Below are 24,049 nucleotides of genomic sequence, written 5' to 3' on the forward strand. Positions count from 1 at the left end.
TTCATACTATTGAGGAGAGAACAAGAAGAGACGGTAAAAACATTACTGTATGTATGTAAAAGCAGTAATAATTCACATAAAAAAATATAAGGAGGTTAATTTCTCAAACAAATACAGTACAGTAACAATTTAAAATGGAAAGCGTCTTACTTGAGCGGGTGACGAGTGACACTTGCTTCTTACGATTTTTTAGTACTGTGAAAGTAATTCATCCCCACATCATGAAACACACTAGCACTGCAATCAGCTTCTGCATGCCTTGGATTATTTGTTTAAACAACTTCCTTGTGAAAAGTTATTTAATCTCTATCCTTTTCTTACTTGCATTCTTTAATTATTTGTTTGCAAATTCCTCATGTTTATTGGATTATTTTAATTCTAAATTCTGATGTTTGACAACAGTAAGTTGATGTGTTGTGGCATAATCAATCTTCTTGCACTCAAGATCCAAGTGTAAAAGCCATGTCGACAATCATACACGTGAGAGGGATTGTTTTCACATCTGCCTGACACTGATTCTCTCTCTCTCTCTCTAACATACATGCACACATACTATCTATTTCTTTTATCATCCTTGCAAAATGTGAATAAAATTGATTTTGTTATCAACCTTTGCCTATTGCAACCATTTTGGTTTCCTCGAGGGGATCCTGTCTCCCTCCCTCAATCCCAGTCAGCTGTGTGCCATTTTCTAGTTTGTAAACAGAAACAAATTTTTTCTTAAATTTTACTTCATACAATGAAAATACAAATAATGAATCAATCCTATGACAAGGAACAACTGTACCTACTTTAAAGGTGCTTTATGACTGGACTTTCCAGGTTTTCTCAGAAAAGGGTAAATACAACTTTTATACATTTGCTGGACAAATTAAAACTTCCTTACCACTTACAAACATTCAACAGTGTCCTCAGCTCATACTTTTATTTTGCAGAGGTTTGAAGATGGATGCTTTGTGTTGAATACTGTAATAAGGCAGCATTCTTATCAAAAGATTCTCATTTACTTTGTATACATACATGTAGTCTTTAATAACAAATTCTTGCTTAAAATGAGCCAGTAAAATCTTGAGATAAGACTGGAAAGTCTGATCCCATTTCAAATATCCTTATTTACCTGTACATCCTGTACATTCTTGACTAAATTCACCTTGAGAAATATATCCAGTCATGTTAAGAAAGTCATTCAAGAATTTTGAAGAACTTTATCAAAAGGAAATTTTTCCATTCTTCTATTCTAACAGGTGACTATTGTTCCCAACTTGGCCTTCAGCATATCTCTGGTAGCACTGCTTGATCAGTGTTAACATTCAGATCTTCAGTACTATATAATTCACCACTTGGTACCAGACAGGCCTTTTCTTTTAAAGTTTAATACTACATAGTCTTGTATACGTTTTGTTTTAGCTATCCAATTACAGAATGATCTCCTTGGTCATGAAGTTGAATCTTAGAAACTTTAGAAGTTCCCATGGTTCAAATGTATTTTGATTGAGCTGAATCATATCTCATTTTGCAGTGTTCATCGCTTTACTATATACATGTTTTTCTATTTCATACCTCTTAAACCCATTCTCTCTTTACTTCTCCATTTCTTTCACCATACTGACCTGTTTCGTTTTGAAACCCCCAGGCTTATATATAGCATTCTGCTTTTGCAACTAGGGCCACATGTTGGCTAGTATAACAATAATATTATTAATAATAATTAGCACATACTTTCTTGTCCAATGTAAGAAATATAATAAAAATGTGACATGCTAAATACCATATTAGACTGGTATTCTTAAATATAACTTAAGTTCTCTCAGGTACAAGTGAATTACAGCATTTATCTTTCTTATACAAATTTTGTCAACAATTTACATAAAAGCCAATGCAAAGTAACAGTGTTATGTATAGGAATCTATCTAACAATTTCAGTTGAAGATTTTAAGGATAATGAACTCTATTGATCTTTTGCAGTGAATTGCAAAAACTTCTAGCTTCCACAATAAAACTGTGTAGGAGATAGAAAAAAAGAAGCACCTTTGGCCAAATGGTACACCTGAATTTTACAATCTTTTTATTCTCTTACAATTTTCATTTTAACCAGAAACTTGGTATATGGCGCAACCATTCCAGAACTCGACCTCTCACCAATGGCAATAATTTAATTTGAACTGTTATAAACAGCATATAACATTCTTTTCTACAATAGTACTTTGTAAAGAGGATGAGGAGCACACTAAATACTTTTTAGGGGACTTTCCACATTTTCCATCAATAGCATCACTGAAACCTCATAGTTTGAGAATTGGATGATGCAATTTCACATAATCAGAATCTGAAAGAGTTAGTGAGAGAAATATACACATGGCCACATTTTCCCTTTAGGACAAGATGGATTAGGGCACTCTTGGTGGTTATTTCAGTACCTGTAGAGCACAATGGAAAAGAAATCCATATAAAACATGAGCAACCTAAACTTAAAAGCCAACAATGGGAAGTTTAAATGCCATTACAGATAAAGAACAGCATAATGAGAAATTAATTATACATACAAGCCCAATATAAAGCTTGGCTACACTGGAACTAAAAAAAACACTGTAATTAATCCTAATACTGTAAAATATAACCTGCTTTAACTAGGCTACTGAAAGAAGGATAAACAATTATATCATGACTAAATACTGAATGTAGAGTTAAAGCACAACATTAATAACGATGGAGTTTTTAACTACACAACTTAGCACTAAATTAAATTACAATACTATCATAAGTAAAGAAACACCAACTAAAAATATATTATATAAACTATTTGGCTTCTCATTTTGTAATAACAAAAGCAAGACTAAAATAGTAGCATAACATCACCAAAAGTAATACTGTACTGTACTTTGTCAATCACAAAACACAACCTTTTGGAGAAAAAGTAAGACAATATTGCATACACATCTGCAACAACAATGTATATATTTTTGAGATCATGCTCACAGTTTGATAACTTTCACACAATTCAACGTGCCAAGCTAAAAATATTACCTCTCTGTAGTACCTTACTTTGTATAGAAACTTGCAAATTTTACATTTATTCACACTCATTAGCCAGAGCTTCCATCTATTAATCCTAAAATCATAAAGGCAAGATTATAAAATCCTACTGAAGTCTTATGACATTTAAAATATTGATTCAACACAAGCCTAACAATATTGATAACCTACTGTGCATTTTAGAACGGTGTCTAATAGATTTTCGTCAATAAAATTCCACCAAAGCATCAGATATGGATTGTATTTGAAGCCAAGACCTAACTGGCAAAAATATTCAGTAATGTATAATGCACTTAACCCTTACTAGACAGGTAAATATATTGACATGCAGCTCCTCAGGCTGGGTCAACTTTGGGTGGGCCAATTTATGAAAAAACATATCAATGGAAAGAGGAAGATATGCAAATGTACATGGCGAGAGAAAATTTTTTTTAAAAATGTCCCTACCGTCTAGGAGAAGTTGAAAATGACTATTTACAACCCCTTGTGAGGCTTCTTTTACAAGACAATCGTAAATCTTACCAAATTATGTTTTTCTAATAAATCATTTTATTTTGTAAAATTATAATTACTGCTCAAACAATATAAAAACAGATTAGAAATAAAATAAGAAATAGTCTTAGCATATTTGTTGAAAAATAGTATTTAAATAAATTTACCGAGAACAAATATTCATGAACTATTTTACTTTTACATCTTTTTTCTAATATTTCTTTGCACTTTTCTTTGTAAAATTACATTTACAACTGGCATTCTATCGTAAAAGACAAGAAAAACCAACAGCAACCCCTTGGAATATTTATGAGCAAATTTACAAGATGTCATGTGCGACAGAGACGTAATACATTTCCCTTGAAGTTAGAAGCAGAAGTAAAGTCCTGAGATGCCGATTCATGGTTTATAGCCAGTTTAAAAGTTATCATTAATGAATTTATGTACTATAGAAGTATGTATTGGCACTTCTTTCTCGCCTGATTCTTTCCAAATCAATGGCGCTTAATATTGTTTATCTACAGGATCAATCCGTCTACCACCCCAACCCTGTTATTACTATTCCCTAGGATCAATCCTTCCAAGGTTTAATAAACCCTTACTGGATGGGTAAATATATCAATATGCAGCTCCTCACCCCGGGTAAACTTTAAGGTCGGCCAATTTACAAAAAAAAACACATAAATGGAAAGAGGAAGATATGAAAATGTACATGGTGAAAGAAATGACAAATTTTAAACTGATTTGTATTTTTCATACCCAACAAACCCGAGGTATTAACAATAGGATTATTTCCCACGCAAGCTGGTAACCGGTTGGATCAATCTAAGATTGAAAAGCAAGGAATCTGTGACCTCTGGCAACCCTGATCAATGTGTTGTGAGGCTGGAAGCCACGCATGTACGGTGTGACTGGTCAGTCTTTTCCCCAGCCCGGGATACCTGAGAAGGTAGAGGGGCGGCTAGAGGTAGGCCATTAGCTGTTAAGATCTCAGGTTTGTTAGCTATGAAAAATACAAATTGGTTTAAAATTTGTCATTTATTCATACGCGGAACAAAGCCTCGGTCTTAACAATAGGATAGACTTATACTTGGTGGGAGGGAGGTACAAGTATCCTAACTGGCTGGCGGTTAACCCACCTGCTCACTGTTTCAGAAGATCGGTTCTGACCCATGTGATCCAGTGCCCATGAGAGGTCTGATATTTGATATCTAACCCCTCAGCCATCTAGGTTGGCACACAATGATACATGAGCAGATTCATTGCGTCTTGGGAATCTATAAGAGAATTCTGGCTGTTGCAATAACAGATCGAGGTTCTGTCTGTATCCAGTCTCCCCTCTCTCCCTTGCTAGAGAGGGGAGACAAGTTACTACTGGGTAGCTCTTTAATTGGTTATGATGTAAATAAGCTTACTCACCTGTATCATACCAGACCAGCATCATGATGTGTCTATTCCTCTACCCACCCATAGGAAGAAGAAAGGAATAAAGAGAAAGAAAGAGACCACCCAACTTACTCATTTTCTCTTCCACATAATCATCATAGGTAAGATACAATTGTCCCATAAGGGTATCTGGTGAATTACAAGAGTTGTTGGGGAGCCACCACAGGACCCAAAATGTGTCCAAGAACTTGTGTGCAATGTCTCTAAGGTAAAATGAAGTGAACATGGTCTGGCATCACCAGGTACCAGCGTTCAGAACTCTATGAACTGCCAGATTTTTCTTGAATGTCAGAGAGGAACTTATGCTTCTGACGTTGTGTGCTCTAGCCCGCACAGACTCATGGGTGTGGCCCTCCCTAGAACGGTATGCTTGTCTAATTACCTCCCTAATCCAGAGAGAAAGGGTATTCTTGGATATTTCCCTTCTGACTTGTCCTGTGCTTATGAAAAGTCTACAACATCTAGGTTCTTTTCAGATAGCACCACAGGGATCTTGGGGGTCACTGCCTACAAAGTCTTTCAATGATGGGAAGGAGAGAGACTTGAATCTGTCGTCTTGAACCAAGGGGTTCTGGGTCTTAGCCATGAATTCTGGGACAAACTCAAGGACATGGGCCCCCAATCTCTGGTGTGTGAAACATTATAACTCACCCTGTGGAGTTTTCCCACCCTCTTTGAAGAGGCCACAGCTAACATGAAGACTGTTTTCAGTGTCAAATCCTTGTCCGAAGCCTGACGTAGAGGTTCGAACAGTGCTCTAGTGAGGCTCTTCAAGACCAGTGAGGCATCCCACACTGGGGGTTTGAGTTCTCTTGGCGAACAGGTCTGTTGGAAACCCCTGAACAGCAAGGCGATCTCCCAGGACACCGAAATGTCTACGCCTGTCAAGCGGAACACTAGGCTTAGTGCTGCCCTGTAGCCTCTAATAGCCAAGATTGATAGTCCTTTCTCATTCTTGAGGAGGACTAGAAAATCTGCTATGCGTTGAATAGAGGTTTTGAGTGGAGAAAAACCCCGTCGACGACACTAATCACAGTACACTGTCCACTTTCCCTGATATACTGCTGCTGATGAGGTTCTGAAGTAAGTGGACATCTCTCTCGTTGTCTGCTGAGAAAAGCCCTTCTCTCTGAGGAGATGCTTGATAGTCTCCATCTGTGAAGGGAGAGGGACTCTACCACTTGGTGAAATCTTTCTATGTGAGGCTATCACAGAAGTTGCCGCCACGGTGGGATTCTCCGTGGCGCCTCCAACAGTTGAGTCAGAAGGTCCGGGAACCACTCTGCTTGGGGCGATAGGGGGTGCCAATAATGTCATCCTGAGATTCCGAGAGGCCATTACTCTGTCCAGGACCTGGTGGATTAGGCAGAACGAGGGGAATGCATATACTTCGATCTTCCCAGGGATGTGAAAGGCATCCTTTGCCAGAGCCTGAGGGTCCAGCACCATTGAGCAGTACACCTGTAGCTTCCTGTTCAAGCGTATTGCAGAGAGATCCAGTACTGGTCTCCCACATACCTAAACAGCTCTGCCACATCCTGATGTAAGGACCACCCCGTTCTTCCTTCCTGGAAAGTATCTTGCCGATGTATCTCGCCGATAGTTCCACACGTTGTCTACCGCCCACTGGTGTAGGTCAACTGTCAGTGAATGTACTTGACGTGACATTAGGCCTCCCTGCTTGTTCACGTAAGCAACCACTGTGGTATTGTCCGACAACAGAACTACTGAGTGTCCCTCTACTTTCTCCCAAAACTCTCTCAGTCCCAGAAAGGCTGCTTTCAGCTCCAGAACATTGATATGCAGCCGCTTTTCCTCTGCACTCCAAAGTCCTGAGGCTAACAGTTCTCCTAGGTGGGCACCCCAGCCCGAGCTGGAGGCATCAGAGAACTGCAGGAAGTCTGGTTGGGGGTGGAGAACATAGAAGTACCCCCAGTGTAGTGTTCTGGCCATCCAACCACCACTGAAGATCTTATCTCACTTCCTCTGATAGTGGTACTCTCTCTCCAGCAGAATTTTCCACCAGCGACCAGAATTCTTTCAGCCTCCACTGCAGTGACCGAAGATGTAACCAACCATGAGGGACCAGCTTCTCCAGGGAAGACAGAATCCCCAGTAGTACCTGCCACTGATGAGCTGGTTGGTCTGGTTGCAAAAGGAATTCGCACACTACTATAGACGCAATTTCTCTAACCTCTAGTCCGATGGGAAGACTCTCGACTCCGTTGTGTCTATCACCATCCCCAGATAAATTGTCCTCTGGTTGGGAAACAGGTTTGACTTCTCCAGATTTATCATGATACCCAGCTCTTGACAGAACCGAAGGAGTCGGTCCCTGTCCTGGCGTAGCTTGTCGCTGGAGCTTGGTATCACTAGCCAGTCGTCAAGATATCTCAGAAGTCGGATCCCCTAGGTGTGAGCCCACGATGAGACAAGAATGAAAATCTTTGTGAACACCTGGGGAGATGTGGCTAATCCAAAGCATAGGACCTTGAATTGGTAGATTCGTTCCCCGAGAGCAAAGCGCAGAAACTTCCTGGACAAAGGGTGGATAAGAACCTGGAAGTAGGCATCCAATTTTTCATTCATAAAGTATATGGGCAGGGTGTCTAGCAAAGTACGTCATACTACAGTATCAATAAGTGGGAGGACCTTCAGTATGACATTTTACAAGCCTCTATCTACAAGCTTGCTAGATTTAGCCAAGTTTCCATTTAAATTTCTTTGATTTACTCTGATAAGTGCCTTAATTATTAAACATCATTGCATATTTTTGCCAATTAGGCTATGGCTTCAAATAACTATTTCCAAAATACAATCCATATCCAAATTTTTTAATACAATCCATATCCAAATTTTTGTTAAGATTTTGTTGACAAAAATCAATTAGACACGACCCTGAAGACCCTGAAATGCACAGAAATTACTAAAAAGACAGTGGTAGTAATGCAACTCCTACAACAAAGAAAACATATATTTTCCTCTTTAAGCAAGTAAAATAGTTTTAATAAAAGTACTTGGTTTGCTGTATTTACCGAGACCATACGGGAAACAAATAACCCATTTGTTAAGACCAAAAATTTAAATCTGTGATTTCAGCAAATAATCTGGGAGCAAACAAAAGCTTCAGCGTTCATAAAATCACCAATTTGGAGTACATACTGCCATAAAACAAGTATGTATACATAATGTCATAAAATAAACAAAATTAAGCAAATAATTGCCCTAATTTCATAAAAATATATATATAGTATATTGACATTACCATTCTATTCTAAAAACTTACAGGAATAAGACTCAACTTCCAATAAGCTTTAGTAATCTGTAAGTTCATTAAAAAAAACTTAGACCATTTGTTCCAGAGACTAAATACTACCTCTGATAATGCTGGTACAGTTTGTCTTCTAATGAACTAATGAATATAAAAAATTCCCTTGCCATTTGCATTGTAGCTTGCCCTAAGCAAGTACCTGAAACTTAGAGCCAAACAACAGGTACTGATGCTGAAGAAAAGGGAAAATCCAACACAGAAACCACATACTTTATGTTCCATTACAAGCCATTTCGTTTAATTTAGCATATTTGAATAACCTATACACAAAATCCAGAACAGAAGGTTCATTGCTTGAACTCCAAGTAGATTAGCACATGTATGCAGTCATTCCAGTATACTTTGAAGGAAACTGTCTCACTTTTTGCCAGTTAACTGTGCAGTTTTAAATTGCCTATAACCATCATTACAATCTCTATTTTCAGAGTTTTTTAACAATGCTATTTTATTGCATTATTGGTACTTTGATAATTTTCCATTATTACAGTTACTGAAAGAACTAGCTCTGTACTTCTTTCAGGTTTTCACTTGGTTCCTTCACCATCTGGAAAACTGCTTCAAGGTTTCCAAAGCTGTAAGCCACTCTTATTTGATCTGGGCTGGCTAACCTTTTCTTCTTTGATTATGGTACATAAACTTACATTGCACGTTTCTGTGTACATACTTTATTCTTAAGGATGCAGTAAATCAGTGTTATATTTATTGGTGAAGCATGGCTCACAGGTATCACATATTTGTGGATGGTTTACATACTTTCAAGTATTCTAATTAATTAACGTTTTCATATAATCACCTCATTCACAATTTGATAAATGGTATAGCTACATGATCAGTAAGTCTCTTGAGGTTTTGTTTGCTAATGGTATTGCCCTTATGATTAATTTTACTAATTTGAAAGTAAAATTATATGCTAGATCCTTTATTATAATTTGTATCTGATAGCAATGATGCCCACAGGATCATTTACTTTATTTTAGTATCACTGTCAACAGCATTGATTTCTGACCTGAGGGGTTATAAAACTCTAAGCTGTGTTAATGATCTGTCAAAAGCTGGTCCCAAACCCAGAGCAGTGGGGGAAGAGAAAATATTTAGGATAGCACAGTTGCTAAATACAAAAGGGGCAAGTAAAAAAAGAAAATAAAAATTAGAACGATGGAGGCAGTAATTTGAATGACTTAAAGGCGCCGGCTGGCCAAATATAGGGCGAAAAATGCAAAATCATGAAAAAATTCATGGAGCTTTGAATGGCAATGGAGAAGGCATGTCCAAAATATTTCGTCAAAATTCCTCTTACTTTCATAGTTACAGGGTAATTAGCAAAAGTTACTCAATAAGCCAAAAACATTGATCCGTACAAGGAAATACAGTCTTTCTTCTGTAATCGTAAATTTTGAAAATTATTATAAAAAAAAATTGTGAGCAATGGCACCTGTAGAGATTTCATGAGTCATAAGACAGGAAGACTGAGCTTTACATCATTCAGTGGGAGCAGAAACATGAAAGAGACTACACGTTCGAGTTTCACCTCTGACATTTGCTTGCTTTTAAGTCTGTTTTTCTTTTGTTTCAGCCAGGTTTTCATCATGCCAAAGAGCAAAAGACAAGCAAAACATCTCGCTAACATACAGAAGAAGAAAATTCGCTCTAATAAGATTTCAGATCACAATATATTGGCGATATTAGCGAAGTTAGTGAAGGAGAGAGAGAGAGAGTGTGTCCCAGGCTACAATCTTTGAGCAGAGGTATCTTCATTTATAATTAAATTGTGATAAATAATATAGTTTTAGTTTATTAATGCTCAAAAATGAATAAAAAAAAATTCATAATAATCATGATTTATTAACACACTTTGTAAAAATATGAAGAAAAACTTTGAACGCCTGTATCTCAAAACTATACTTATTGACCCTCAAATTCTATCTTCTTCCTTAGTTTTAAAGCTATAGCATTGAAATTTGGTATACAACTTAGAAAGACATTATAGAACAATCAAATCTAGCCCTTTTATCCAATTTATTTTCTTATATTTTTTTCCGATTAATGTTTCTTTTTTTACCATAATGAAAAAATCTATATCTAGCAAAAAAAAAAAAAAAAAAAAAAAAAAAAAAAAAAAAAAAAAACTTTTAGAAAAAAACTACATCTGATTGGAAGTCTACATCAGGTCTATATATAGTAGTAATCCCAGGTCTTAATATTAAGTATCAAGGAAGAAGATAGAATTTGAAAAATAGTTATTTTCGGGATAAATTGCACTGGCGTCACAAAACCGAAGGTCAGAGGTGAAAACCATATGCGGTTTGGAGATGTCCCAAGTCATCTTATTAAGTAGTATGAATGTCACTTTATTAAGTAATATGAATGTCAAAGTCCTGTCCTTAAAAAATGGCATAAGCCGGCCATCGCCCTTAGGTTTAGAATTTCTATGGCTATTTACTTCTAAGCAGTGGGAAGTGTGCATCTCTTTGTTTTTCATCACCATATAATTCATTCCATTTCTTACTCTCCTATTAGATAATGGAACTATAGTCAATTGCTTTCCTTCTCCTTGTGCTCTGACTTGTTCCTTCTAATTGCATTTTGCAGCCTTAAGGAACAGCGGCTCATTTCCCTCTTCCTAATTTCCTTATCAGTCTCAATAAATAAATTTATGAAACTCTTTCTTTGAAAAACTTTTTTATACACAGCCATTACTTGACTCTTTTCAACCCTCCTCCCATGACGCTGTTCTTTTACAGCTGTCCGTACTACACTAGAAGTTGAAACATTCCCCTCAGAATAGTGAGATAACTTGTTGCACAAGCAATAACTGACTGGGAATTTGTGTAGATGCACAAATAAGCCAAAGTATAAGTAATGGACCTGTATAGGAAAATTTAATACACACTAAGAACCATTATCATTATCAAACTGTCAACATACAAACAGCCTAACTTTTAATGGATCTACATTTAAATAGCACTCAATATCTCATGCTGAGATATTGTAAGTTTGAGCAACTGGATACTCAGCCTAAAACAACCATGTCACCAGTATAAATTGTAAAAAAGCAATGTAGGAAAAATGATACAATTTACTTTACAAAATACATAGTATACTGCCTTTAAAAAACTTTACTAATTCTTGTAAAAAATCTTAAAAATATTTCTTAAAATTTTATTTAAAAAGGTATGAAGTTAAATGGTCTGAAAATTTTCATATCCCACTAGTACTGATCATTCTGAAAAACTTTTGCTTTAAGTTTTTGCTTCTAATTACAATCTGGTACTATGGTCTAATAGGTGCTTATCATAAATCTGGAAATGATTCCCTTATCTATTTCACTACTGACAATGATCTTTTATTAAACATGCATGTTTAAACAGCCTTCTATTTTAGTTTTATCAAGTACAGTACTTGATGACAAAAATAATCATGTTTTAAAATTTCATGCCAAATTTATATATAATACTATATTCACTGAACATTCTCAAGAAGTGTGCATTAACTTAACCAAAGGAACATAACCAAAGGAACATGGCACTTCAATACCAGTGAAAATGGTTTCATTCACTTCTTGGCAATAGTATAGCACTTGAAATCCTTGAGGGCCTTCTAAGTGAATACACTTAGAGTAGCAACATATACAACACCAACATGGACTCGGCATTGACACTTTTCAGCATACAATATTATATTATAATAATGTTTATCCAATTAATTCCTTCTAATTGATTCTGTCCTTTCTTAGAAATGTTATACCTCTACAATATTAGCAGGCTCTCTTACAAAAGCACCTCTAACATGCAATCTTTTGGCCTGTTTCCAAGCAAAATCAATTGTGTTTCATGGAACAATCACTGTCATTGCAAACAATGATAGTTTACAATGACAGTTTCTTGGCTAGGGGCACATGAATCAATTGTACCATCCCTTTCAACCACTAATACTCAACTTTTTTCACCAGTTACCTTTAATTATTAGTATGAATGCATGATTATAAATCCTACAAGTCAGCCTACCACTTGCTCCAGTTCAAACTAAAATTTCCACTAGGGCAGCCATCTTTCAGTAAATCTAAGTAGAGTTCTGGGAAAACATCTCAGTCTAATCAGTAAACCTACTATTTTTGAGCTAATTTGGAACTTCTTACATTCCACAGGTAGTATAAAATAAACTGGTCTTACAAGGAACAGGAACATATCAATTACCTATGAATGACTACCTTATCACAAGGATATCCTGTAATGCACAGAAGAAAAAACAGAAAAACTAATTTAACTTGTATCTTGTGCTCATTTATAACCCTTTTCAATTTTCAATCTTGTTTTATCACAAAAGTCACATCAAGTGCAACCTCAATCCTTTATAACCACTTTTCTATAAAAACTAGTCATGTTGGAAAAAATGTTTGACCCAATTTGGATCTCACGGCAAAATAAAATTATTGTAAATTGTATGTGACCTTAATATTAAACTTTTCAATACTACAGTAACAAGCATGCAATTACAGCTGAACCAAGTGCAACTGAGAGGACATAATAACCACTACAACAGGGTGCATCACATACATTCCCCTAGTGCAGTAATTAGTACTATTAAATTAATCTCTTGGTTATGTGCTTGTCAAAACTAATGACTGAATAAACTAATGAAGGCTTACAACCTTTTTAGTTTGGATTTGTCAGGAAACAAAACTTCTTGACAAGCTGAATAGATTTGCTGGAGACATGCTAATCGCGGCCATGTATTCTGCAAGAAAAATGAAAAAATTAATATGTAATGGTACCAACTGCTGCACACTAGAATTATGGCATCTCTTTGCTAACCTGGACAGGTACTGTTTCATTACAGAATCCAAAGTGACAGGGGAACCCAAAAATCTACAGAAAATGAGATGGACTTAATATATAAGGGTGAAAATTAAACATAAAGGAAGAGACGGACCTGCCAATTATCCATTAAATATATTTCTTGGCAACAACTTACCATGAACAGTGGTAGTAATTTCACACTATCCCTGGATTTTTCAGCTCGCACCAACAATGCTAAATAAAACAGTACCTGTTGCTGTAAAGAAAGAAACTTTTGCAGATTACTTAAAATAATACACAACCAATTACAATCTGCAATACTAACAATTATTATAAAGATATGCCAAAACTAGACCATAAACGTCATAGACTTTTATATTGAAATTTTCAACAGAACACATTATTTAAAAAACTAGGAAAAAATATATGACATCTTTAGATATACTATAGTCTTTTATCAACATTTAGTTCAGCAAAGAACTTCAAAATACAGCATTATGTTACCGTAATAAGTTATTTCCCCAAATGCTCAACAAATACAGTAGAGAAGTTTTTATGCACCCTCATTTAACCTGAAACTCTTTAAATTCAGGGTAATGCATCTAAGAACACAAAGCAAAGCATTTTCAGAAAAAATTCCTATGCACTTGCCCAGCCAACTTCCTTATCTATAAAATATCATCTTCTTCATTCTTTAGTAATAATTTTCATCTGAAGCAACAGGAAGAGGGGAAGGAGGACTAAAAATTATGATTACTAGGCTTGTGCAAAAAATATAATAAAAACATAGATATTATAACAAAGCCATTAATCATATACAGCATGATTTGTCATTTAAGAGGGAGGATACAGCAAATGAAGTTAAGAAAATGAGGATGTAGCTGCTAGAAGTCCAATCCCAGGGAAAAAAATGATGGGGAGATGGCTAAAAACTTCTAGATAAGAAGAGCTTACATCAGTAGTAATGAATTTGCAATTAAAATATGGATGATACTCAAGGAAAAATATTAAATGAGCACATAAGCATGACGGCTGGTACCTGGACAATTAATGTGTGAACCATGAAGAGGATGATGTCAAATCCCTTCCTATTTAAAGTAAATGGTCCAAAGCAATGGTAGATCCAATGAATTTAAATCAAGAGTCTTCTGAGTGACATTCAAGAAGGTGAAACTTTGCAAAGGTGTTCTGATATTGCAAGGCATCTTCCACTAAGAATGGCAAAGTGCTCCAAATTGTACTTAAGGCTATGGGAGATGAAAGTGCAAATTGTCAGAGTCCTAATCTTGAGTAAAGTGATGTCATCTCTAGATGCAGCAAAATGTACTTAACAAATTACTTGTCATAGCCAATTAAGTAGTTATAAACTGGTAGATTCTGATCACTGTTTTACAATATAAGGAGAGATGGATGAAAAGAATCCTTACAACAAAGATAGAAATCAGAACTATAACAGGACACAGAATGCAGTGTAAGAATAGCAAAAGGGCCAAAAAGAGAACCATCCAAGCTAGAAGGCAGTGTAACTATGAACACTAGCACAACCAAGGTACAAGGTACAAACCACAGACCAAAGGCTGGACTGTGAAACTCCTCTGAGAGAGCATGGAACATAATCTTGAGAGTAAAATCTAAAAGAGATGCATCAAACTGAGGCTTGTAAGGCCACTTCGTATGACTAGGCAGCACCATGTCAAGTCCCAACTTGGGGTTTCACTGAAATGCAAGGTACTGACTTGACAATTTGATAGAAAGGGTTGGAAATGCTACCATTATTCTCCAAGTTGAAGCCATTATGAATAAGGGCTGAATACCAGGCAAAGTGACAACCTTTGATACCTTGGAGAGAACTTGACCTTTTCATGTATACATTTAAGTCTGCTGGGACTGGAATAGCGGCCTCACGGGGAAAAGAGCTCTATTTGTCACACCACCACAACACAACACAAACGTAGCCCAATCTGCTTGGTAGAGCTATGGCTGAGAACCTATGAGAAGCGCTGATAACATCCACAGTAAAATCCTTAAGCAAATTCATCTCCTGTGGATATCTTAGAGGTGTTGGAACAGAAGCTGGAGAAGCAGGACTGAAGCAAGAGATGTGAGGCTAGCAGGAATTAACATTGCACCAGTGGCAACACCGGCCAAGGAGAGTTAGTTGATTACTACCTGGTCCAAACATATCCTCCTTGGCCCAAGCAAGGAGAGAACACCCAACCACTGTCCCAGCAGAAGTAGCATGGGTCAACAAAGGCACAAAACAGAAAAGAGGAGGTGAGAAAAGTGTGTTGCCCTCAAAAGACATATATATAGGAACTTCTTCAATGTCTTCCTCCTTAATCTGTATTTTTTCCACTGGTGTGGGGTGGGGGTGGGGGGTGGGGGTGGGGGTGGGGTGGGGGGTGGGGGTGGGGGTGGGGGTGGGGGTGGGGTGGGGGGGGTGGGGGGGGGGGGTGGGGGGCATCCAAGAAACACACTTGATGCAGTTCAAAAACAATATTCATTTTAGATCCCTGCTAGCAGTTCATAAACACTGAGGGTTGGTAGTCACAAGCAACATGGACCGAGCATACTTAGCAAACCCAACACCAGTCAAATCCAAAACAAACAAAGAAGCCATAATATTCAACCATTCAAACCAAAAATTACTCTGGTCAAAAGCTTCAATGATAGTCATCATACACAGTCTTCTTAAATATTTGCATAACAAGGCTGTAAAAGGAAAACATGTCTACTGAGGAACCATCCACTCATCTGCCACTAGTTACCTTCCTTGTAACCAAGCTTCAACAACTGAACCAATCATCATCTTTCGGAAAATTGGCTCAATTATAATTTTGAAAAAATATTAGATCTATTTTTGAGGACAATAAAACTATTGGCTGTTGACTTTTAATTTTGTAAGACATGGGATTTGGCTGTGGTGTGCGTGTGATGGGGAGGGGGGGTTATTACTGGCCTGCCTGCTACTTTCATATAAAATAAAACTTGAATTCCATCATTAAACAGTTACCAAAACCAATTGCATAATAATACTGTATATGGATTTTTTTGCATATTGTACGAAACTACCTCTGTTTCCATCTTCCAACAAAATGTATTGCTCTAACTCCACAAACAATTGGTAGAAATTTTTTTTTTTTGAAAGAGGATGGATTCTGGATAAGATGGGAATATAATACTTGGCCCTAAAGTTACTGGTTACTAATTTTAAAGCAAATTGGCCATGTTCTCATAGAAAAAAATCATTGCTCTACTTAAAAACAATACATTGGACAGGGTTTTGTTTGCATTTTTAAAAAGAGGAATTTTAAATGAGGTGGTGAATTAGGATTAGCCCCTGATTCTAATAATTACCATCATATATTAAATAAACACACTTCCATTTAAAATCAAATCTATCACACTTAAAGTTGAAATAATAATGTAATGGCATATTTCATGCTTTTTAAAAAATGCTTGCACCCATGGGTATGGGGCTGTGGCTTGACTCCTGGTTACCACATTAAAGAAAAGTGACTCAAGTGTTATTTTAAGCAAAAGTAAATACTGTAGAACACCTCAACCTAATATAGACTTCTCTACTTCCAGCGATATTATTATGATCATTTTTTGCTAAGCTACCATTTTAGGTGTGATATAGTTTTACATCAATTATTATTAGTATTATTATCTATTTATTACTACTCTTATTCAGAAAATGAATCCTATTCATTTGGAAAAAGCCCAAAGGAGCCATTGACTTGAAATTCAAGCTTCCAAAGAATATGGTGTTCATTAGAAAGAAGTAACAGAAGATATTGGGCAATATAGAAAGAGATCAGCCATTGGAAATATATATTAATACATTCATAAATAAACAAAAATGTCATGTAAAATTTTACAGTACTAGTTGAATTATATTAGGGTAGTAATGCAATGCATCTTCTCTAGAACTTCTGAAGTTCCAATTGCAAAACATCCTCTGGGAGGCTGTTACACAGCCCAACAGTGCGACGAAAAGAACTTTGGAACTGAGAATTTCTACAACGAGGCACGTTTATTGAATGTTGGTGTTGCTGCTGCCATTTAGCAAATCTGGTTACTCTTGGCAGGAAAAGGTGGTCAGAGATCTCTATTAGAATTTAATTTATGAAAAAGTCACAGAGACCATCCTTTGATGGTCCAAGTCATAACAGAGACCTACCACCACAAACCACTCTACCTAAAAGAATAAATCTCCGGCAGCAGCAGACATCCACACCGGAAAACACTATTCTAGTAAATGAAGGATATATGCCTTAAAACATCTTGAGCTGATTTTATCACTATTATAAATATATGAGGCCTTACAAAAAATACCCAACTTTCGTCTGCCATTTGCCAACTTTCTCAATGGATGTTTCTTGAAAATTATTTGGGAGTCCAAAGTTACACCTAGAATAGTTAAAGCTTCAGAGTCATTCAGCTAAGTTTTCCATCCACCTAAAGGGGAGGATGGGGTGGAAAATATGTTTGTTTGAGATCTGCTAATCAACAACATTTTTGTTAAACTTATTAAATCCAGTAAATTGAATTTTGAATGTAAAGTATGATACTTTATGTTATGAACTATGTGGATAGAAAATATACATGTGCAGGCTTTACTATGGGGTCATTGCTACTTTACAGAGTTTGTTAATTATTAGAAAACTAGACCTCCACAGCTTCTGTTAAGTTGAAGTGCTACTGTACTCTTGCTTAAAAAAACTTAAATAAAAACTGGGTAATATTTATATTTCTTTGTCATGGAGGGGTAGGGGAAGATGCTTGGATAGGCGGGGAGGGGAAGTTTGTATGACTGTGTCCTAATATTACTGGTTGGTGTCTTAAACAATATTGTCTTGGCTTTCTATAAAAATATTTCACTTAACAAAAACATTATTAAAACTTTGAAAACAATAAAACACTTTCCTAATTTCAACAAGGTTCTTTGACCAAAAGGGTTAATGTCTTCGTTACTGGATGGGGATTAAAATCCATGCTTAACATCTTTTAAGTAAACTAGTTCAGCTTTCATTTAAAACAAAATTTACAATTCTAACTTAATTCAATTATTTTTTTTTATTAAAGCCAGATTCTTTCAGCGTGAAAGGGGCTTAAAATGCTAAGTTCCTTATACAACTGCAGATAGGAGCGGCATAAATTGTGCCAGGGAAATTAGCTCTAACTCATCTGGCTGTCAAATAAATCATAAAACACTCCCAGTCGCTCGCCAGCTATGAGAAGGACACCTTAATGTCACCATAAATCAGCTTAGTGTCAAAATATTACACATTTTTTATTAAGATTTTAATTTTTCACAGCTAACAAACCTAAGGTCTTAACAGTTGGATAAACCTTCTGGCACCAGCTGGAAACCAGTTAAAAAGCAATAAAAAAACTGTAAATGCAAGGAATCTGAGGCATCTGGCATCCAATACGTAATTGAGGTGGAAGCGAGTCAGAGACTGCGCTTGAATCCAGTGATGCATCAGTCTTTCTTCCAACCCACGATGAAATATAAGAGAGGAGGCTACAGAGAGCAGAACAAACCTTTGCTCTTGACAGTGGATAGAATCACAATGCTTACTGCATCAAACCAGTTCCAGCGTAAGATGTGTCAATTCTTCAAACCACCCAAAGTTATGAAGAAAGGAGAAAAGGGAAAGAAAAGCGACTAGTCATCTCACTCATTCCTTACTCCATACAATCATCTCAGGCAAGATACAAACTAACCTGCCAGGGGCACTGGATGAGCTTACATTTGTTGCACAGCCACCACTGGACCCAAGGAAAAAGTGTCCAAGGATCTGTGGGCAACATCTTTCAGGTAGAAGAAAGTGAAAGTGGTTTGACACAGTCAGGAACTAGTATTCAAAATCCTATGAACTGATAAGTTCTACTTAATTCCAGGGAGGAACCTATTCCTCAGATGTCATGCGCTTCTGCATGCACTGAATTGGTGACAGAACTTGATGAGGAATACATTTTCCTAATCACCTCATGTAGTTAAACGAAAGGGTATTCTATGACACCTCTTTCTTGGCCTGGCTTGTGTTAACATGAAGTCTATGACGCCTAAACTCTAGGTGACAAGCTCTTCAGATAACAACGCAGTGCTTTGATTGGTCAAAGCAGAAACTCTTGAATGTTGCTGATGGACTCCACGCCATAAAGAATAGAAAAGAGGCAAATCTGTTACCGTGAACTGTGGGATCCTGGGTCTTAGCCACGAATTCCAGGGCAAATTCAAAAGCTACTGACCCCAACTGCTTGAGAGTTTGTCACATGCCTGACCATGGAGCTCTCCAACTCTTCTAAGGAACCCAAAGTCAGAAGGAAACTGTTTCCACGGTCAGTTTCCTGTAAGACAATTGATGCATGGACTCAAAAGGAGCTCAAGTGAGACTATTCAGTACCAGAGTAAGGTCACACGCAGGAGGTCTGAGTTTCCTAAGTGAGACAAGACCACTCAAAGCTCTTGAACTACATAGAATATTCCCAGAGCGAAGTGAAGTTCACATCTTTAGATGAACTAATCACAAGCCAGACCAGAATAAACAGAAAGAATTTCCTCTATTCTGAAAAAGATCCAGAAGATCTTTATCTACTGAAAAGAAATTGAGTTGAGAGAAATCCCTTCGATGAGACACATCACAGCAGCAGACAGCTCATCTTGGATACAGCTGACGAAGATCCTCTGAAATAGCCTTACATCCGAGTCAATGTGCCACAAGATCTCTTGCTTGAAAGAGATACTGGACAGACTCTAGACATGAAGAGATAAAGATCTTACTGATTGGTGGTATCTCTCCAAATAGGACTGGCAGAGAAGGTTGTGCTAGGTGGAATCTCTCCTGGCCACTCAGCTTGGGACCACAAGGAGCTACTAGGGTCATACTAAGAATTTGGAACCCATTACTACTCTGTTCAGGACATGTCGGAACAGGTAGAATGGAGGAGATGCATAACCTGACAGGATGTTCCCAGTAGGCAGAAGGGAGTCCTCTGCCCCGGCAAACAGATCTGGGACGATGAATAATAGACCTCTAGCTTCCTGTTGAACCATGTAGCAAAGAGGTCTAACATGATTCTCCTCCAAGTAGGCAGAGGAGGCAATAGGATAACCCAAGGGGATGTCCCTCTGATAATATGCTCTACACAGAAACTTTCTAAATATCCTACTGTCAACTTGTGCACTGTCAGAGGAACTGCACTTGTAAACACTGGAGATGTTCCTGTGCTGCCAAAGGAACGTGCATTTCTAACAGAGGAGAAGATCGCTCCAAAAATGCCTTCCTTCCACTAGCTCCACTGCCAACCTCACGAACGCAAGCGTGTGGAGAAAAAACATGACCTTGGGGGCAGATGGTAAAGCATTCCTCTCACTTGCATGAACTCGGAGGTGCATGGGAGAGACGGACATGTGGGGGCAGACGGCGATGCACTCCTTCACTCGTAGGTGACGAAACCACAAAGTCCTTGATCCTCCTTTGGATGGATGAATGGATGTATGAGTCTTAGGGCAAAAGCCCAGGCACTAGGGCCAAAGAAGCCATTCAGTGTCGTAATGGAAAGTAAATAAATTACATTATAAATGAGTTAAAAAGTGTATGAAGAAAATGGTTCATAGATAAAATACCATATGACAAATGAATGAATTAATGAAGAAAATGCTTAATAAATAAATATATATATCTATGATGTGATAGATAAAAAATAATTAAATGTTATTAAAAATGTTTATAGACTTTACAAAGGAGATGAGAGCAGAAATATCTGCTTCATCTCCCAAAATATCACGAAGGGATTTACCCCTAAAATATCTCTCTCTCTGGTTAAAATATCTGGGGCAAGCAACCAGAATGTGCTCCACTGTTAGCATCTCGCCACCACAAGCACACTCTGGGAGGCTGCCCCCTTCTAAAATAAACTGATGGGTCAAATAAGTGTGCCCATTCCTCAGTCTGCTTAAAACTATTTCTGTTCGTCTATCAGACTGGATAGACAAAGGCCACGGCAATATATTATTTCTAATATATCTATACTTTCTATTATTGGCAAGATGAGGAGAAGTCTATCTTTCTTGCCATTTGCTTGATGAGACACTAGCAGCTTTCGCTTCCCTATCTGCCATCTTGTTTCCGCAAATCCCCACATGTGAAGGGACCCAACAGAAAGAGACATATTTACGCAAATAATACATATGGAAGAGCGATTCCTGAACTTTTTGAACCAAAGGATGGAAGCTACTGAATTTTTTAATAGCTTCTAAAGTGCTTTTGGAATCCGAGAAAATGACAAAATTAGTGTCGCTACTTTGAAAAACTATATCCAGGGCAGAGAATATGGCTGTTAATTCTGCTGTGAATATGGATACAAAGTCAAGTAGTTTAGCTGCATATGCTGTATCACCAAGGATAACTGCACAGCCAACACCACTATCTGACTCTGATTCATCCATATATATTTTTGTCACATTAGTATGAACAGTTTCGTGCTCCAAGAATTTTCCCTTAATCTCTTCCTCAGGACAGTCTTTTTTGTTATATGCTTTTTTACACACGCATGCTTCTGGAATAAGCCATGGAGGATACACAGGATGTTTTACTTCCATGACTTTCCGGGATTTATGATGATTACCCATAACATCTTCATTTAGTCTAACTTGGAATGGTCTAGAGGCTCTTATACCAGAAAAGACCCGTGAGTCTGCTTCCCTCAGCACCTGGAAGGAGGGATTTTTGGGAGCACTTTTAATTCTAGCCATGTACCTTAATCCTAGTTCTTGCCTTCTCAGATCAACGGGAAGTTGGTTAGTATCAACATACTATATGCTTTCAGCATATTCTCAGCCCCATATTGTGTACAACGTCCAGTTCTTTCAGCCTGGTTTTACAAGCTGAGGAATAAATCTGGCAGCCAAAGTCCAGCTTGGATCGACACGAGTCATACAGTCTCAGCAGGGATTTTTTATCAGCTCCCCAACTAAATGCAGAAACAACCTTTAAAATATTCAAATATTGTTTAACCTTAATCTTTAAGGCATTTATGTTGCTGGCCCATGTCAATTTCTGGTCAATGGTCATTCCCAAAAATATTACTTCATTTTCATAAGGAATGATAGATCCTTTTAAACTAAGTGTGGGAACCTCTTCCACATGCTGGCACCAAGTAAATCTTACAGAAACTGTTTTAGAGGAAGAGAATTTAAAACCATTCTCATCAGCCCACTTTGTAATAGCATTAACAGACCTTGCAAATGTTTACATACTGACAAGATATCATATCCTGTGCAGTATATTGCAAGGTCATCAACAAACAGCGAGCATTTAACAGGTGATGATATTTGTTGGACTATACTGTTTATTGCCACTGAAAAAAGTGTTACACTTAAAACACTTCCTTGTGGAACACCCTCCTCCAGCACAAAAGGTTGGGCGAGTGTTTTGCCCACTCTAACCTTAAAAAATCTCTGTTAAAAAGGGACATAAAAATTTAATAATTCTTCCACATATGCCCATCTTGTGCAATTGTTTTATGATGCAAATTCTCCAAGTAGTGTCATATGCTTTCTCAAGGTCGAAAAATATGCCGATAGTCTGACATTGTTTGGCAAATCCTTGTTGGATTTGATTGGTCAGCCTCAGCAAGGGATCAAGGGTGGAATGATTTTTCCTGAAACCAAATTGAAATAGAGATATTAGTCCTTTGGTTTACAGGTGCCAAACTAATCTGGTGTTTATCATTTTTTCCATCAGCTTACACACATAGCTGGTAAGAGCTATTGGTCTATAGCTGGTGGCTTGGGAAGCGTCTTTATCGGGCTTTTTTATGGGAACAACTATGAATATTTTCCAGTCCTTGGGTAAAATTCCAGTTTCCCATATTTTGTTTATAATCTTGAGTAGATACTTTTTAGCATCATCTGGGAGGTGTTTAAGCATTTCATATAAAATTGAATCACCCCCTGGAGCTGTTGATTCAGTTGAAGAGAGTGCCTCCCAAAATTCTCTTAAGGAAAATTTGTGGTTGTATGGTTCAGATTTTCCCGATTCAAATTTCAGTCATTTCGGCATTCTGAATTCTTTGAAATTCTAGAGAATAATTGTCAGGGCTGGAAACTTGAGAAAAGTGTTTTCCCAGCTCATTGGCAACTTCAGTAGGCTCTGTGATCAGTGTGTTATTGACTTTTAATAAGGGTAATGGTGACGCAACAAATTTTCCACTTAGTTTCCTGATTTTGTGCCACACCACTCTCAATGGAGTTCTGGAATTGATTCCATTAATATAGTAAAGCCAGCTTTCTTATAAAAGCACCGCTGTTAGGCTAACGCACGATTATAGATTTACTTTAGACTGAGGGGAGCCACTAGTTTTGTATCGTCAGTAGCACTTCCTAGTGACTCTCCTCAGAATACCACGTCTTATTCTACCAGGGAACTACAGGTCTACGAGGTTTACCTTTTGTCTTGGGAATCGAGCCCTCAGCACTCTTCAGAGTCAATTCAGTGAAGTAGTCATAGGCATCCAGGTGAGAATGAAATATGACAAACTCCTTATCTAGACTGACTCCTTTACTGAACTTGTCCTAGTCAGCATCCTCTAACTTCCACGGGTAATGTTTCAGATGGAGCATTTACAACATATTTCAGATGGATCGGGTAATGATCACTTCCATTCAAATCTTCATTAACAGACCAGTTAAAGTCATGGTGATATTTTTTGAGGAAATACTAAGGTCCAGTGCAGAGAGATGATTATTATGAATGCTGTGGAAGGTCATTGACCCATTATAATATAGGGCAACATCATTCGTGTCAATAAGGTCCTCAATTATTTTCCCCTTGCTGTCTAAACACCGACTTCCCCAAAGGGGGTTGTGGGCATTAAAATCCCCTAATAAGAGAAAAGGAGTGGGAAGTTGGTTAATCAAGGACTGAAGATTTCC

At 37.3% G+C, this 24,049-nt stretch overlaps 1 protein-coding gene across 2 annotated transcripts in view; it reads right to left on the minus strand.

Moving 5' to 3' along the window:
• Nucleotides 1–2,039: 2,039 nt before the first annotated feature.
• Nucleotides 2,040–24,049, minus strand: part of LOC135219095 (phosphatidylinositol N-acetylglucosaminyltransferase subunit H-like) — a 103,733-nt gene continuing 81,723 nt past the window's right edge. The window contains exons 4-6 of one of the 2 annotated variants that reach the window (XM_064255531.1): nt 13,274–13,354; nt 12,951–13,036; nt 2,040–2,326 (exon numbers count right to left, since the gene is read on the minus strand). In XM_064255531.1, coding sequence (XP_064111601.1) covers nt 2,320–2,326; nt 12,951–13,036; nt 13,274–13,354 — 174 coding nt within the window. In that variant the 3' untranslated portion in view covers nt 2,040–2,319. Of the gene's footprint in view, nt 2,418–12,950; nt 13,037–13,273; nt 13,355–24,049 lie in introns of both variants that reach the window. The other variant, XM_064255530.1, reaches the window with a different exon arrangement.

Source organism: Macrobrachium nipponense, chromosome 1 (genome assembly GCF_015104395.2).
Source record: "Macrobrachium nipponense isolate FS-2020 chromosome 1, ASM1510439v2, whole genome shotgun sequence".
Taxonomy (NCBI): domain Eukaryota; kingdom Metazoa; phylum Arthropoda; class Malacostraca; order Decapoda; family Palaemonidae; genus Macrobrachium; species Macrobrachium nipponense.